At 46.6% G+C, this 16,226-nt stretch overlaps 6 protein-coding genes across 10 annotated transcripts; 2 read left to right on the top strand and 4 right to left on the bottom strand.

Moving 5' to 3' along the window:
* Window positions 1-23: 23 nt before the first annotated feature.
* On the bottom strand, window positions 24-3,481 carry LOC6734266 (1,4-alpha-glucan-branching enzyme). Its single transcript, XM_002081259.4, has 4 exons — window positions 3,270-3,481; window positions 2,110-2,279; window positions 1,108-2,048; window positions 24-1,040 (listed from the first exon to the last, which is right to left on the bottom strand). Exons 1-4 carry the CDS (start codon window positions 3,347-3,349, stop codon window positions 174-176), a joined length of 2,058 nt encoding a protein of 685 aa, XP_002081295.1. The 5' UTR covers window positions 3,350-3,481; the 3' UTR covers window positions 24-173.
* A 649-nt stretch (window positions 3,482-4,130) lies between these two features.
* LOC6734265 (serine palmitoyltransferase 1) lies at window positions 4,131-6,437 on the bottom strand. Its single transcript, XM_016167969.3, has 6 exons — window positions 6,305-6,437; window positions 5,987-6,060; window positions 5,425-5,924; window positions 5,041-5,368; window positions 4,620-4,985; window positions 4,131-4,558 (listed from the first exon to the last, which is right to left on the bottom strand). The coding sequence occupies exons 2-6, from the start codon at window positions 6,032-6,034 to the stop codon at window positions 4,394-4,396; spliced, it is 1,407 nt and encodes a 468-aa protein (XP_016027317.1). The 5' UTR covers window positions 6,035-6,060; window positions 6,305-6,437; the 3' UTR covers window positions 4,131-4,393.
* Window positions 6,438-6,762: 325 nt separating this feature from the next.
* LOC6740609 (apolipoprotein D) lies at window positions 6,763-10,834 on the top strand. 4 transcript variants are annotated; one of them, XM_016175022.3, is made up of 5 exons: window positions 6,763-6,910; window positions 8,191-8,402; window positions 9,965-10,119; window positions 10,177-10,249; window positions 10,306-10,834. In XM_016175022.3, the coding sequence occupies exons 2-5, from the start codon at window positions 8,265-8,267 to the stop codon at window positions 10,576-10,578; spliced, it is 639 nt and encodes a 212-aa protein (XP_016027314.1). In that variant the 5' UTR covers window positions 6,763-6,910; window positions 8,191-8,264; the 3' UTR covers window positions 10,579-10,834. The 4 variants fall into 4 exon arrangements, with proteins under 4 accessions (XP_016027314.1, XP_016027316.1, XP_016027315.1 ...); XM_016175024.3 differs by having other exon boundaries at window positions 6,767-6,910; window positions 8,196-8,402; XM_016175023.3 differs by having other exon boundaries at window positions 6,767-6,991.
* Window positions 10,835-10,934: 100 nt separating this feature from the next.
* LOC27206688 lies at window positions 10,935-11,411 on the top strand. Its single transcript, XM_016182495.3, has one exon. It carries the CDS (start codon window positions 10,949-10,951, stop codon window positions 11,294-11,296), a length of 348 nt encoding a protein of 115 aa, XP_016027313.1. The 5' UTR covers window positions 10,935-10,948; the 3' UTR covers window positions 11,297-11,411.
* LOC6734264 (tyrosine-protein kinase transmembrane receptor Ror2) lies at window positions 11,286-14,455 on the bottom strand. Its single transcript, XM_016167968.3, has 4 exons — window positions 14,087-14,455; window positions 13,752-14,031; window positions 13,440-13,682; window positions 11,286-13,380 (listed from the first exon to the last, which is right to left on the bottom strand). The coding sequence occupies exons 1-4, from the start codon at window positions 14,453-14,455 to the stop codon at window positions 12,098-12,100; spliced, it is 2,175 nt and encodes a 724-aa protein (XP_016027311.1). The 3' UTR covers window positions 11,286-12,097.
* Window positions 14,456-14,604: 149 nt separating this feature from the next.
* On the bottom strand, window positions 14,605-16,148 carry LOC27208869 (DNA ligase 1). 2 transcript variants are annotated; one of them, XM_016184421.2, is made up of 3 exons: window positions 15,894-16,148; window positions 15,637-15,723; window positions 14,605-15,013 (listed from the first exon to the last, which is right to left on the bottom strand). In XM_016184421.2, the coding sequence occupies exons 1-3, from the start codon at window positions 15,990-15,992 to the stop codon at window positions 14,828-14,830; spliced, it is 372 nt and encodes a 123-aa protein (XP_016027310.1). In that variant the 5' UTR covers window positions 15,993-16,148; the 3' UTR covers window positions 14,605-14,827. The 2 variants fall into 2 exon arrangements, with proteins under 2 accessions (XP_016027310.1, XP_016027309.1); XM_016184420.3 differs by lacking the exon at window positions 14,605-15,013 and adding an exon at window positions 15,092-15,210 and having other exon boundaries at window positions 15,894-16,105.
* Window positions 16,149-16,226: the final 78 nt, after the last annotated feature.

The raw sequence follows: 16,226 nt of genomic DNA, 5'->3' as shown, positions 1-16,226 counted from the left end.
TGGTTATACCATAAAAAAGCCAATTTTAGAAAACTATACCTCAGTGAGCATATATTTCAATGATGGCATCCCGATTCGTAACATTAACAATCACTATGACTAAATGTGAAATTCGTTTAGGCATTAACTTTTTTTATAGATCCGCTCAGACCCGGTTAATTGTGTCTGACTAGCTAGTCACTGACGCGGGCATAGACCACGGCGGTGCGTGAGGGTGTGTAGACCTCAATGAAATTGGAGCGACCGGCGTAGCCCTCCGGATTGGAGGGATGTTTGCAGTTGGCATCGATGCGGTTGTGGCCGCCGAAGAGAGGATCGTCTGAGGAGAGCACTGCCTGGTAGGTGCCCGCCCAATTGGTGCCCACACGGTATCCGGTGAAACTCTGCTGGGGATGGAAGTTGAAGACGAACACCAGACCGGCACGCTCGAATGCGATGATCTTGTCGCCCTCGTGCTTCCAGCTAACCCAAGCGGGTCCGGAATGCAGCCAGCCGTAGCGCTCCTCGGTCTCGTTCATGGCTCGATCGAATTCGTTGAGGTACTTGTACTTCAGCAGATCGTCGTCCACGAGATTCCACTGCCGACGAGCATAGTGATACGAATCGTTGTTGCCAACGCGCGGAAAGTCCAGCCATTCGGGATGTCCGAACTCGTTGCCCATAAAGTTCAGGTACGCCTCGCCTCCCAGGGCGTGCGTGATCAGCCGAATCATCTTGTGCAGCGCCAGTCCTCGGTCGATGATCAATGAGGGGTCCGACATCGTCGACATGTGCGTATACATCTCCTTGTCCATCAGCCAGAAGGCGATTGTCTTGTCGCCCACTAGCGCTTGATCGTGGGACTCTGCGTAGGCCACTGTGTTCTCCATCCAGCGACGGTTGGTCAGCGTGTGCACCAAGTTGCCCATGTCCCACTCATCGTCACTCTGCTCCTTCAGCAGTTCGATCCACTTGTCTGGGATGGCCATTCCCAGGCGGTAGTCGAATCCGATACCACCCTCTGATACGGGGCGACACAAGGTAGGCATTCCAGAAACATCCTGAAAAGAGTAAATTGTAAATATGCAAGATCTACTTCGAATGAAACAAAACCAGCGTATAGCTTACCTCTGCAATGGTGATAATCCTCGAATCTAAGGTGTGCAGCAGATGATTGGCCAGTCCCAGATAATTGAGGGCATCCGTGTCGACGTTCAGGCCAAAGTACTCGTTGTAGTCGCCGCTGAAGCCCTCCCCAATGCCACGGGAATGGTACAGCATAGAGGTTACTCCGTCAAAGCGATAGCCATCGAAGTTGTACTCGTCGTGCCACCAACGCAAGTTGGATAGCAAAAAGCGCAGCACCTCGTACTCAACGTAGTTGAAGAGACGACTGTCCCACAGCGAGTGCTCGCCACGAGCTCCGTCGTGGAAGAAGCAACTGTTGGTGCCATCGAACTGGTTCAGACCGTCCTGAACGTTCTTGGAAGCATGCGAGTGAACAACATCGAGCAGAACGAAAAGGCCGTGCGAGTGGGCCACGTCGATCATGCGCTTCAGCTGCTCCGGGTTGCCATAACGGCTGGAGGCCGCATAGAAGCTGGTCACTTGATAGCCGAAACTGGCGTAGTAGGCGTGCTCCATGATGGCCATAACCTGGATGCAGTTATAGCCCTGACGCTTGATGCGCGGCACGATGCGATCGGCGAACTCGTCGTAGCTGCCGACCCGCGGCTCCTGGGAGGCGATACCCACGTGGCACTCGTAGATCCTGAGCGATTTGGGCCTTGGCGGACCCGGATGCTGGCGTTGGTAACGCTCGTAGGACGGAGGCTCCCACACGTACTGCTTGTAGTTGACCCCCTGGTTGGCCGACTTGGGCGGCTGCACCACGTACTTGGCCCAGGGCGACAGGCGGTCCAGCAATTGACCGGAATGGTTGCGAATGATAATCTTAATTTCGCTCAAGTGCTTGATGGCCGGACTGCCGTCCTCGTTGGGGGGCAGGTGCAGCTCCCACTTGCCAAAGTCGAGCTTTTTAAACGGATGCGATTCCCAGTGCCAGTTGTCTGTGGGGTTGTAGCAATCGGTTAGAATAGATTAATTCGTAGTGAAGGATGGACTACTTACTGAAGTCACCCGTGAGATAGACATCTCTGGCTCCAGGTGCCCACTCGCGGGCAATCACCGAATTGTCCGGCTGGAAGTGAAGTCCGTAGTGCTTGTAAGCCGTCGAAAAGCCATCCAGTCCGCCTTCGCTTTGGTTTATCTTATTCAGCCAATCCTCGAGCACGCCATGACTGCGAAGAAAAAAATTGGAATAATTATTTTAAGGATCAACAGGATGGAGTCGACCCGACCTCTAATAGTGAATTCTAATTAATTAATTAAAATAATAACTTTGCTAGCTAATAAACTGATGTAAAACACTCTCTGAAATATACTCCTTTTATTATTAATGGATTATTATGGTTTATTATTGGATTTTTCAATTTTTGTTCAGTAAATTTCACATTTATGCTCATTAGGTTTATAAATCCGATAACGAAAATCGTGGGTCAAATCGTGTCATTGCCAAAGTATGTTTTCTGATTTTATTTTAAATAATTAAATAGAATTTAAATATTTTCGAACTTGTAAAATTCTATTAGAAACATAAATAATTTTTTTCACTGCAATAAGAATTTATTTTAGAGGTTTGATTTCTAAAATAATCGGCTAAAGAAGTAAACAAAAAGAAATTCTAAAAGGCAAACATCTTATAAACACAATGGCCCGATAAAAGAGACCACAACAAAAGACGCAAAAGCGGAAGAGCAGCCGAAATGTTTCGATTTGCAGTGATGCAAAAATAGAAATGTCGCCGGCACAACTTGGGGAAATCCGGAAAATGCCACCAAGGCCAAGAAGATCCATGCTCCAAACACGCCGGCAGCACGCAGCGAACATATTATTTAAAATTTCGTTTTGACAAACACACACGGCACCGCACTGACCAACTAACACACACTCACGCAGAGGGCGGGGCGGCAAACACCGGCGACCTTCATTCGACATTGCGAACGCAGTTTTTCCAACTGCATGATACGGCTGCAGCATGGATTACGGAGTCCGGGCTACGCGCTCCGGCCATCGATTGCCCTCTATGGTTACGCCGCACTCGCTTATCAGCATGGAGCGCATAAAGCCGGCGCCAACCTTGGGTTACCCGATGTACATCTAACTATGCACACATCTATGTATTGATGTATGTATTGTACATCGGTGGTGGGCGGGGGATCTTAACTCACCGACGACGGATCTCGTGCTCAAACGGCCGCAAGTAGCCGTCCGTCTCGAACAGCTTCTCGATGTCCTTAGCCTCGGCCATGGCGGAGGAGAATGAATCCCCGAGAGGTGTCTCGGTTGAACGGTGGGAACTGAAGAAGGCGGCGGTGGCGAAGACGCTGCTGGTTTGCCTGTTGACCGACGAGCGACAACTGTGCTCATTTATCAGCTGCCGGCCAACTCAAAAGCTCCGTTGCGCACGGAAAGCTTTCGCTTGCGATCAGCTGTTTTTGCAGCTTTGCCTTTTGCGCCCGCCATTCGCGTATGTAAACAACAAAGCGAAAATTGCTGTAATTGCATGTTTTTGTCGCCAAATGTTGCGTATTCGGACTGATAGCACCGCACCCAAGTTCATAGTACGTATACGACCAATTGGCGCTGATTGCCGGCTGGCATATCGGCATCGAAATCAGAGCGCTATGTGCACAACATCATGATTTGGGGTCGTCGTTGTCAAGTTCATCAGTGAATCGAATGCACAAACATGGGTTTGAAAGTCGAAGGGTTATGATTATTATGAACACAGATTGGGTCGTCCCTCGGAAACAGCTCTGCTCCACTGGCAATCAAATCGTTTCAAAACAGTTTCATTCCAGCTGGATTATTCCAACTTTTAGTTATTATTAAGCGTGTGATGTGTATCTAAATTGTCATGCAAGAAAAATATAAATAAATAATCCAGGTAACACAGAATGTTTCTATGTTTAAGTTGTTCCTGTAAGTGTTATCAAAAATGTTATCACACAATATCATATTCTTTATCATATTCAAAAACGTTCGCGATTTCGCAAGCGATAAGAATCAACAATAAAAGGGCAGGTAACTACCAAATAAACTTAATAGTTTTATTTAAACAGCTCTGTTATCTATAACGTATAATCTTTGAAAATTTTCCTAGACATAAAGTTTTCGTTAAAATGCAATCCAACAAAGGGCAAAGAGCAAGTGCAACGCTAGCTATTAACTTAAACAATTCATACTGGACTGGTCTTAAAGAAGTGATGGAAAAATGATGGGGCCAGCAGGCCATAAAACTTAACAGTAAGGCCATTGTCGAAAGAACATCATTCCTTTTCAAGAACTAGGCTTATAGGACGGAGCTGGAAACACTCTCGATGACCTCAAACGCATTGTCTATATCCGCACTCTCCAGCAAACGGTTGACGGCAATGCGAATGCTGGGACGGACTGGTTGGCGTTCCCTGTTCTGCAGGTAGGCAGCCTGTACCACAGCCACTCCTCGTGCAATGCACTGGGAAAAGTGAGTAGAAATGTAAAGTTTTTATAATTGCATGGGAAAAGGAAATGCATACCTTATCAGCCAGCTCTGTTAGAAGTTTCAGTTCCTTGTCAAAGTTCTCGGCGGGCTGGGCCAGATACAAGTGCTTCACTGGCGACAGCTCATCGCCGCGCAGGGTCAGCTTGCTGAATCGCAAAAACTTCTGATGCAACGTCTTAGACTTTGCCTGCAGCTGCTCGAAGATTTGTGGTTCTCGTTCGAAACGATCCAACGCCGAAATAGCCGCCTGGGTGAGCATGGGCGGCAGGGAGGCCGAGAAGATGTAGCCCAAGCCAGAGAGGCGCTGGTGCTCGGCTATGAAGTGCGAGCCAACGCAGAAGCCACCGACAGTTGCCATTGATCCCTCCATGCCGGCCGATATCAGATCGACTTCATCAAGCTAAAATAAAACCAGCAGCTATAATTTTAGGATTCCTTTCCGGTTTACCACCTACATCGACATTAAAGTGCTCCGTAACTCCGTGACCACCCTTGCCCAATGTGCCAAAGGAGATGCTTTCGTCGATGAACAAACGCAGCTTGTACTTCTGACGCAAGGCCACCAGCTCGGGAAGCGGGCAAATCTCGCCCGTATTCATATAGATACCCTCGGCGACGAGGAAACGACGTGTCTTAGCCGCCTTTTTCGGATTTTTCTGGTCTCGTTTTTCTTGCTCAATCAACAGACGTTCTAGATCCTCAACGTCATTGTGCTTAAAGAAAACGATTGTGCTCCGTGAAGCATCCAGGCCCTTCTGAATGGCAAAGTTGACAGCCTCATCCCTACAAATTACAAGTCATTAGTGGCGAAACTGAGCGGGTAAAGTAGGCAATCCTACACAAAGATAAGGTCGCCACGCTTGGCATATGCCGGAATGGCACTGGCCACGGTCGAGAAGCCGTAGGAATAGACAATGGCCTCCTCCAGGCCCATGAACTTGGCAATTCGATCCTCCAGGTCCAGATGCACGTCCATAGTGCCGTAGAAGCCCCGAGGTCCGCAAGATCCAACTCCGTACTTGCGCAGCGACTTGCAGGCCTCCTCCAGTATCTCCTGATCCTCGAGGAAGCCAAGATAGTTGTGTGAGCCTAGATTTAGGCAGTCGTGTCCATCGACCTTGATGCGCTTGCCCACCTTGGACTGCACAACGCGGGTGTGCAGCAGGGGATGATTGGGATCGGTGTCGGCCACCAAGGGCTCTGGTTCATAGTCGGCGATTATTCGGTCTTCCTCCTCCTTGGTCAGCTGTCGGCGACGACCACCCCCTCGCCTGTGGAGCAGCAGCCAAATCACGGTTATGACCAGTAGGGTCTCCAAGACGAGAGCAAACGTGGGGGTCTGTGGAAAGAGTGGAAACTGGAGTAAGCTATGTGTGGTGAAAAAGGCGAAGGCAAACTCACGTTTCGGAAAATACTGCCGATTTCGTTGAACAATTGGATGGCCACCATTTTGACAGTTTGGTTCCGTGCTCTTTCTGTGAAAAATCAATTGAAACCGCCTTAATTCCCTGAAGTTATGTGTCATCTAGACGACGCTTTCTTATCGCAGGTATGTCCCATACATATGTAGAATTGTAGCATACGACCATACGGTACGGAAATCTTTTGATTTGGGCGTGTATGCTGACATAGGCTTATTGGCAGTGGGCGCAATATGTGTAACCACGCCTTTCTACGACATTTTTTCACATTTAATTTCCATTTAAATTGAGCACTCACCACAAAACTTGGTTAACTATAGCAAAATGCGTGAAATATCCGCCGAAACAGCTGGATGAAAGAATGCACTAAAAAATACCAAAACGCGGATATCTCTAAGATGTGCGACAAATTGGTGGCGATAGAGGAACAGTGGAATATGGAACTAGGGATTCAAAAAATACAACCTGTGTCCCACCGACCTGGCCCACCGATCAGTCCCGCCGTCCTTCCTCGCTGTGTCCCACCGAGCTCCTGCTAACAACAAGATACAAAAAATTACAACAGATTTGAAATTGTTATTACAAATGACCTAAAGTTTATCAATATTTGTATGATACTGAACTGAAATAAATTTGCTACGTAACGGTTCTTCTATAGTAATCATTTCAAATATATGATCGATTACTATTTTATATCGATAAGCAGAGCGGCGATCCCAGTGTGACCGTGCTGTGGGAAATAACTAAATTGAATTCAATTCAAACCGCCGATCCGTTCAGTTTCAATTGAACTGTTGCTGCGATCGGTCGATCGATGTGAACGATCCGCGTTACTGGCGCCATATGAAATTCGAGTTCGCGAGATAAAAACCGCGAGAAGGCAAAGAACACCGCAAAAGCCGATGTAAACAAAGAGTTATGGCTGATAGTTCTGCATTTTGCAAGACAACTTTATCAACTGACACGCGTATTGAAACGGATACTTGTATGTGCACAAAGTGAAATCAGTTGGACAACAAGAGTATTTTGCAATTGCCTTGGTTTATTTTCAGCCACTTGCGGCTGTCGTTTTCTGTGAAATTAACACTTTTTTCTATTGGCAGTGATGGGAAGTGTATATTTTGGCGTACCTGGCTGGTAGTCTAGGTACAACAATTCAGTCTAGGTAGTGCGATTTAGTCTAGGTACAAGAATTCAATCTTCCTTGCAAATGTCATTTTTTTAATGCATCATAAATTCTACTGCATTTCATATAATTATTTACTGTTTACCTATATTACTACTATTCAATTAGACCCAAGAAAATAGTTTTTTCAAAGTCACTATTGCATCTAAAATATACATAATCATTTTTCTCAAGACAGTTTCCTCTTAAAAAACAATATTATTAAATAATTGCCAACTAATATTGTTACTAATGGTCTATACCATGTAGCTACCAATCAAAGTACCTTTCACATCACTATCTATCAATCAAATAGTTATAGGCCGTATTGCCCATGCGATAATGGCAAACCGAAGTAGCGAAAAGAAAAGCCACTTCCTATTTCTCTTGAACTTGATGCGCTCGAATGAAGCTACCATGTCTACATATATGCCCACTTTCGCAGATAAATCGAGCAATGCACCCGACTAACTCCATGACACAATTGATGCATCCCAGCGCAGTATTTCCTCGATTAGGTATTTTCGCTTTTACCCGCTTTTTGCAATGCGCAATAAGTATCTCTTGGTGTGTGCGAAAATCGGTGGAGCAACCAGTTTTCGAGCTGCATTTTGACGTTGGCTTTTCTTTTACGTAACTCGCTGGCCGGGCACGAGCCAAAAACCAAAATAAATATCAATAATAAACGGCGCCGCGCCAACCCAGTTAGTGGTTTTCACTTCACTTCACCTCACATCACAACACTTTACTTCTTCTTCTTCTTTGCGGGAGCTACCAATTCGGTCCGGCTTGCTCCACTAAGCCGGTAGCCAGCACGTTCCATTATCGCACACATCCCATCCGGAATACTAATGGACGGACATGGTGTACCTTTGAGGAAATGTATATGTAGTAGGTTCATGTCGATCCATAGTTCGTTGGCCAAGTGAACCCGTCGAAACGGAAATCATCGCTTTGTGCACAGCCAAGTTAAAACGGCCGAGTTCAATGGAAATTGCCTGATTTCGAATTCCACACAGTTTAGTTAGGTGCTGGAGTGCCGATTCTGCCGCCTAAAGTGCCAAATATTCAAAGTGAACTATCAAAAGCAACCATGATGAGTGGCCAGCCACTTGGCTCGAGGGTTTGGCTGTTGTCCGGAGTGCTATTAGTGACATTTGCTGGGACGGATGCCTACGGATTTGGACGTTGCCCGAATTATCCATCGATGCCAAAGTTTAACATGAGTCGGGTAAGTTAGTTGCTGGCTCATACATCTGTTTATTAACTAACTAACTAAAATTGCTGCATATTTTGATCGCTATTTTATTAACAGCCTGTTTTGGGTATTGTAAATATTCATACACACATTTGTTTGCGGTCTAGATATACATATTTGCAATGTACATTGGCTTTATTAAACCACCTTTCAAACCTGTTATTAAAGCCACAGATTATTGACCCAACTGAACCCAAATGCTTAAGTGTAATGTTCAGTACTAAGTAAACCAAGTTATTAGATTACACAGTATATGAGAACTGCTTGTCCTTACAACTATAAGATGCACTGTATAACTGGCCTTTCATCGGCTATTTGCCATCGTCTTAAACGTGTCACATCTTCGATTAATTGGCACAAGGCGTCTGCCGCAGACGAAGACCCCTCTTTACATCTTGGGGATTGTGCAGATGATGAACTTGAACCAATTTAAGGCCACCAAATCCGATCCGCCGTGTAAAATGCAAACCAGTTTTACAGAAGGAGGCGAGTGGCACAAAAGCTTTATGGTCTGCTGATGGTAAACAAGCCACTTATTTTATAAAGAAGTAAATCAACCAGTACCAATGCTGAGACATGGGCACGCCAAGGACAACAAAGTGCAATACAGTGGAACATCCCTGGTGTGAACATTCCAAGACTTCAATCAAATATTTACCAATATGACATCATAAATGTGAAACTAATGTTTCTCGTGAGAGAAAATTCGAAAATTGGTTTCAGGTGGCTGTAAAAAGATTGTTTAAAAGTATTTCTGAGAATCCATAAATGGACTTTGTTTAGTACTCATAAATGCATGTAGTTGTTTTAGCTATAAACGACCCGCTGTTGGTTTAGATACACTGTCGAGATCATGGACTAGAAAATTGGCACACTCACTTAAGCAGCTCAAATTAAATTGATTGAGCCTTGATTTGCATAAAAGATAATGCACCATAATTGCCCGGGTGAGGTGGAGGCATTGTCACTCACATTATGTGGGTCTGGCGACCTCCTCTCCACTTCCCCTACCACTTCCAAATGGCACATCATCCAATTGAGTTGTTGACAGGCGTGAATTAAACCATTTGCCACCGGCCCCGCCCCCTAAGCGCACTTTTGACCCGGGGCAAAGACCTCGGCTGGTCACCAGTGGCAATCTCCGATCCGATGCGGCGCCCTCCGCCGACTTTGAACTGCAAGATGGGCAGCGGCCAAAAGATCGGCTCTTCTCAATGGCCAGCAGCCACAAGCGAGTCCATAACCAGTTTCCAAAATGTTTACGTTTTACGCATTGTTTGCGCTAAGTGGCATTTTGATTAGTAACCCAGTTAAGTGTTTCTTGGCCGAGAGAAACGCTGCGTGACAAAGGTTTTGGATTTCACACTGATGGTTATCAGATAGTTCTAGTTCCAATCTTTCCAGATGCCACTTTTTGATGAAGTTCTTGGAAAATGTAGAAGAATGTCCATTTACTTAAATAACTTGCATAAAAACTCAAAGTACTTGTTGATAAAGAAGTAATAATAAACGGATGTAATCTCATTATCTTGTAGGTCCTTGGACACTGGTACGAGGTAGAGCGCTCTTTTTACCTTCCGGAAATCGCCTCCGGATGCACCACCTTTCAGTTTGAGCCGTACAACAAGGGCGAACAATCCAAGTTTTCCAATTTCAAGCTGGCTGTGGCCATTAAAAACATAAATCGCATGTATGTCAAACTTATCTATTAATATATATTGTGTTTCAAAGTGCTTGTGCTTTTTAGAACTGGTAATCCGAATGTGAACATTGGCTATGCAACGCCAGAAAACAGCCGATCCTCCATCATGGACTTTAAGGTAGCCACAATAAATAACATTAATAACACTCAATAAACACAATTAATATTTTCTAGTTTACCACCCGATTTCCGGACGTAATTGCCCGACTGCTGCCAGGTTCCGGAAAGTACCAGGTGCTCTACACGGACTACGAGAACTTCGCCATCTTGTGGTCCTGCGGCAGCATCGGCTCACTGGGTCACTCCGATCAGATCTGGATTCTTGGGCGTGATCGGGACTTCGAGGTGGATGTCCGCTCCAAAGTTTACGACGTGTTGAAGCGACTCTCTCTGGATCCGGAAAGGCTGATCATCAGCAAAAACAAACAATGCCCCGAGGCGCTGTAGGAGGCTCTTCCAGCGGCTCATCCCCCATCTATATGTTTAAGTTCATTCGGTTAAGGAACAAATTACATTTGATGCCTAATCATTTAGGCTGCTGTGATATCGAGGAGTGTGAATCGGCGGAGAGAGGCGAAGCATCGCAAATACAGAGACAAACAAGAGTAACTCGATCGGGATTTTCAATACATGAACTCATGCCCGCATTGCCAATTAACGCGGGTGTCCTAATTAATTTGCAATAAATAGAATTTCCCAGTCATCGGAACTTAGTCGTGATTTACCAACGGATTGGAAAGGTTCTGGCCGGATAAGATGTCCCGACTGTGGATTTTGTTTTGTCTGATTTTCCTTGTGGCCCAGGCTCAGATATCCAATGCGAGAGGAGGTGGAGGCGGAGGAGGACACGGTGGAGGCGGTCATGCTGGAGGTTTCGGAGGTGGAGGTCGAGGAGGCGGATTTGGAGGAGGGAGAGGTGGTTTCGGTAGAGGCGGATTTGGAGGACGTGGTCCAGGATTCGGTCGTGGCGGTTTCGGAGGCTTTAGAGGAGGTGGCTTCAGAGGCTATGGAGGATATGGCGGATATGCCCGATATGGCGGCTATGCTGGATACGCGGGAGTTCTTCCGGTGCCTCTGCCCGTACCATATCCCGCAACCTATAACCGCTGCTACTACGATAACTACTATTATAATTACTACTACTGCTGATATGATACGGTTATAGATGGTTTATTTATACAAATTACAATCAACACGTTGCTTTAGTTACAAAGATTATGTAAAGTTACCCAGAAATTCGGGCTGTAGACAGTTCTCTAAATATTCCATATCTCATTTAACTTATTGTTTTGATGGTCTCCGGTGTCTGGTTCCTGTTTGTCCACCCAGTGATCAGCGATCAGCGATCTTTGTGGAGTGCGACTGCGATGGCAGTGCTTAAGCCTAGTCAAAAATATTCCCATTAAAATGCAATCTACATATGCGCATATATATATAAACTTAATCTACAGACTAGATATGGATACGAGACGTTGATGATGCGTTCGTTGTGGCAGACTATTCGATCGAGATCGAGAGATCAGAGGGTATAAGTGTATCAAAATAGTTTCTGTATCGATTAAAGAAAGTTATGTGAGGAAGCATCGAATGAAAGACTTGGTAACGGAGCGATCTCTTAAAGATATGGAGCTGTCATTTATACTAACTTAATCACAAACCTGTTGCCCCTCTGATCTCACCTTGTGCAAAATTCAATTCAGTATGCATAAGAGATGGGGATTCAAAAAAGATAGTCTAGGAATGCCACCGTTATGCAATTCAGAACTATTTTGTATGTCCTAAAAAAATCGGCAAATATACTAAAGATCCAAAAGCTTATTATCAAGTTTTAAGATGATGGCATTCCCTTCTATTGTTTTGTCACCCAACCTGACGTATTCATGTGCTTCTATTGCTTGCCCCCCAAGGACAACGGACGATCGTTCTGTTCGTCAAAGATTATTTCATTCACTTCTCCGGCGATCCCCTAGAGCATTGCCTTGCACTCGCTCTCGGCGATGCTGTGCTGGATGCAGTGGTTGATCTCGGCGAAGCCAGGTCGCTCACTGGGCTTGCGGTTCCAGCAGCGGCGCATCAGCGCATAGACGGAGAGCGGCGTGTTATCCGGACAGCCGAGTACGTTGCCCTCCTTGATGTATTTGATCACCTCCTCGTGGGTTAGCCCGAAGTAGGGCTGCAAGGCGAAGGAGAAGATCTCCCACAGACAGATGCCGTAGGCCCACACATCCGACTCCAGCGAGAACTTGTTGTACAGGATGCTCTCAAGCGGCATCCAGCGGATCGGGATGAAGTCGTTCTCGTCGCCTTTGTAATAGTCCTGCAGATAGATCTTGTGCGAGAGCCCAAAGTCGGCGATCTTAACCGCCATGTGCTCGTTGATCAGGCAATTCCTGGTGGCCAAATCCCGGTGGACGAACTTTCTCTCCGAAAGATACAGCATGCCCGCTGCAATGTTGGCCGCCATCTGCAGCAGATGTAGCTCGTTCAACTGCAGACGATCCCGAGTCGGCGCCTGGTGGGTGGCATATGGGGAGCAGGCGCGCAAGAACTCGCTGAGATCGCCAGGAGCCATGTACTCGAAGAGCAGGCACATGGGTCTGCCCAAGGCGCACACCCCCAGGAGCCTCACGATATTTGGATGATCGAACTCGGCCAGCAAACAGGCCTCACGCTCGAAATCCATCTGCATCTGGTCGCTGGCGTCGTCCTTTAGCATCTTAACAGCGACTAGGAGATCTTCCTGATCGGGAACAAGTCCAGGAGCCCTGGCCTGGAAGACGCGACCAAAGGCTCCTTGACCCAATGATCTTACATACACTATATCTCCACGTGGGTACTCCAACTTCTCCAGGCGTGCATTCGGTTTCGTGCCCTTCGCATCTGACACATTGTTCACCGTAGTAAGGGCCACGCAATTGCTGTGAATAGTGGCCGTGCTTCTAATGGTGCCCCACTTTGCTAAGGTATTCGTGTTTCCATTACCTCCGAGGGTTTCTCTACTGGTGTTCAGATTGCCACCACACTCTCCTCCTCCGCGCATGGAAACACTGCACTCTGCAGTGGCTGCTCCCGCAGGCTGGGAGTAATCCTTGTGCTTGGACAGTTTATAGACAAGCAAGATCATCAAGTGCAGGGTCACAATGGCCACGAAACCTATTCCAGCCAAGAGAAAAATCATCGATGGCGTAAAGAACTTTTCCATCTTAATGGGCGTGTTCAAATCGCCGGCATTGGGGTCCACATAATCCGCTAAAACAGAAGTGGGTGAATTATATAAAGTAAAAGAGCAAAAAAAGAAATGATCTTACGACACATGGGTATATCGCAGTGCTGCCAGCGCACTGATTCATCCACAGTGTAGCACCAGGGATGCGGCTCCTCGCCGCCAGCATTGCGGCAATAGTTTTCGCCCTCCAGGAGCTGATGGAAGACCAGTGGTGGCTGGAAGTGCTTGTGCGGGTACTGAGTGTCCCAGCGCTGGCAGGGAATTCCCGACTTGGACACGTTCATTGTGCCCATGTAGAAGCGTCCGTTTCCATTGCGGCAGTCGTCTGTGAACAAAACGGGTTCTAACATCAGAAAAGACTCCCTGAGGAGGGTTTGAGATAATGAAGACTTACAGCTCACTTCGGACTCCTTGAGTTCGGTGAGACCGATGTAGGAGCAGTTGGGTCGCCGCATGGAAGCGTTGTAGTGCGGCAAGGAGGAGCAGTTGGGTAGCCGGAAGTGGCCGCGGCTCTTGATGAACATGTTTCGCTCCTTCTTCTCCTCGATGAGCACCCAGTCGTTGTAGCAGAACTGGAGATGCGTGGCCTGGCAATCCTCGAAGCAGAGAGGAGCCTTCACCGCTCGACCGCCCTCCATGTGGCAGTTGGGAAACGCATAGGCGCAGAGCATTTTCTGTAGCGAAAAGAGATTAAAAGTGTGATCTCTAGCTGAATGAATCGAAGCTCACCTCGGCTGCCTCGCGACACAGACCCGTAAGATCGGAGATAAGCTCGTCCCAGAGCGCCGTGGTCACCTGCTCATTCTTCCACCCGCCAGTGGGATCCTCCAGACTGTACCACACCTGGCCGGTGAGGTACTCCTTGCACACCTTGCCGCTGTACGGAGCGCAGTAGCCGTTCTCCTCCCGCTCGCGCTCGTGATGCCGCTGGTGGTGGCGCCGGGTGACGGGTTCCTCGATGGCGTTCAGGGAGTTCGCGTGCGTGGCGCTGGCAAAGAGGAACACGCACAGCCCCAGGACAGCCAAATTGGCCCCCCATTTCAGCCCCATTCCCCGGAGCACCCGCTCAACCACCCCCACCCATTGCCCGGCAGCCATGGCTGTGTTTTATGTATATGCCTTGTTTAGCGAACCGTTTCCAAGCTAAATCCTTGCGGGCACTCATAAACTAAGGCATTTTACCGCCTTACACCACAATATTCAATCTTCCCGAATTCTAAAATAGTTTTTAAGAAGTAAACTCGAAGTTAGTCGGCAGGATATTTGTTTATTTCCGCGCTCACAGCTCGACGACGCCTTTTCACCGAATACCACACAAAGCTGACGACGGGATGTTTCGCCACCCGTACTTCTCCCTTAGGGGTGGTTTCCTGTCACGAGCACAGGGTTGCTAAATGCGCGGCAAAGGCGGCCGAGAGTCCTGTGCTCGGCTTGGGAGCACAACTGGCGAAATGTTTGTTTTTATTGATACTAATTTTTCTTCTGCTTCTCCTCCTCCTTCAGCTGTTTCTCCCTGAGCTTTTCCTCCTTCTTCAGCTGTTTCTCCTTTAACTTGCGCTCTTTCTCCCGCTTCTTCACGATTGCGGGATCATCGCTGTCCTCATAGGGGTCCTTCTCCTCCTTCTTCTCCTCTTCATCGGGAATTTGTTCAAGACCCTATATAGAGAAAGAAGCTTTACACCTGAGGCAGCAACAAAATCTGTGAGGAACTACAGGAAAAACCAAAGACGACCATTTCAACTATCACTTCCGAACTTCACGTTTCGTTTATTCACTTTTGCACTTAAGCTTAAACGGAAAACTTTACTTAATTAAATTTAGTTCGTTTTCTCATCCGGTATGGCATCCAGACCCTGCAAGAAGATTGGTTCGGTTCTTTGTAAATGATTTAAGTTTAAAAAACTCTTCTAATGAGCGTGCAAAAATGGATGCTATGAATTGGTAGAAAATAAAGTAACATTCAAGTACCGTCACCAACGATCAATAAACCATATAAAAGAAATTAACGAAGAAACCCAAGTTTTTAAATGCAATTACCTTATAATATAAAAAAATTTAAAACTAAGTTTTTAGTAGTGAAGAAAGCAAGTTAATAACACCAAAAACAATCTATTCAACATAGAGAAAAACAAACAACGAAACCAAAATGAGCGTGCATATTAATGGAGTGAGTGCTGTGAGATAACAAAACTGCTGCCAAAAATAGTGTAAAAACGTGATGGTTGGCCTGCCGCACAAAAATCAGTTGTAGGCAGGCCAGACTATAGCACACCACTTACGTTCATCTTGTAGGGATTGTCGGTCAGTCGGAAATCGCGCTGGTACATAACTCGGCTGAAACGCTCGTCCATGTTGCGCCGGAAAGCCTGTAAAGCAAACGATTAGCAAACAATTAGAAACTCCGTAGTGTTCCGTCGAACTCGTTGCGAAAAGCAGGCGATTAAATAATGTTTAACAGATTCCGATTGGTGCACAAACAGCTGCGGTTATATAAGAATTTCGAGCTGCTGGGCCAAAAGGCCAGCGTGGGACTCACATTGCCGATCGTTAGCTTGTCCAGGCCGTACATGGTGTATATGGGCACCGAGAGGAGCGTGGTGATGATCACCGCACCAGGTAGGATTTCGAACCACATATTGTCAATGGAAATAGATTGTTATGATATTTTCTGCAAGACGACACCCAGTGTGACCGTGGATAGTCCGTTCCAATATACAGGTAGCCCTACAAAATATACCAAAAACTTGAATGTTGAACTAGAGGTGGGCCAGTAACGATAATAAAGTAACGGTGACTGAGTTCTATTCTGCTACTGCGTTTAGAAAAACGCCAATGTTGATTTGAAAATAGTTTTTGACCAATAGTTTAA

The sequence above is a fragment of the Drosophila simulans genome, chromosome 2R (assembly GCF_016746395.2).
Source record: "Drosophila simulans strain w501 chromosome 2R, Prin_Dsim_3.1, whole genome shotgun sequence".
Taxonomy (NCBI): domain Eukaryota; kingdom Metazoa; phylum Arthropoda; class Insecta; order Diptera; family Drosophilidae; genus Drosophila; species Drosophila simulans.
Note: the sequence above shows the minus strand (reverse complement) of the source record. Positions and strands in the feature narration are given on the sequence as shown.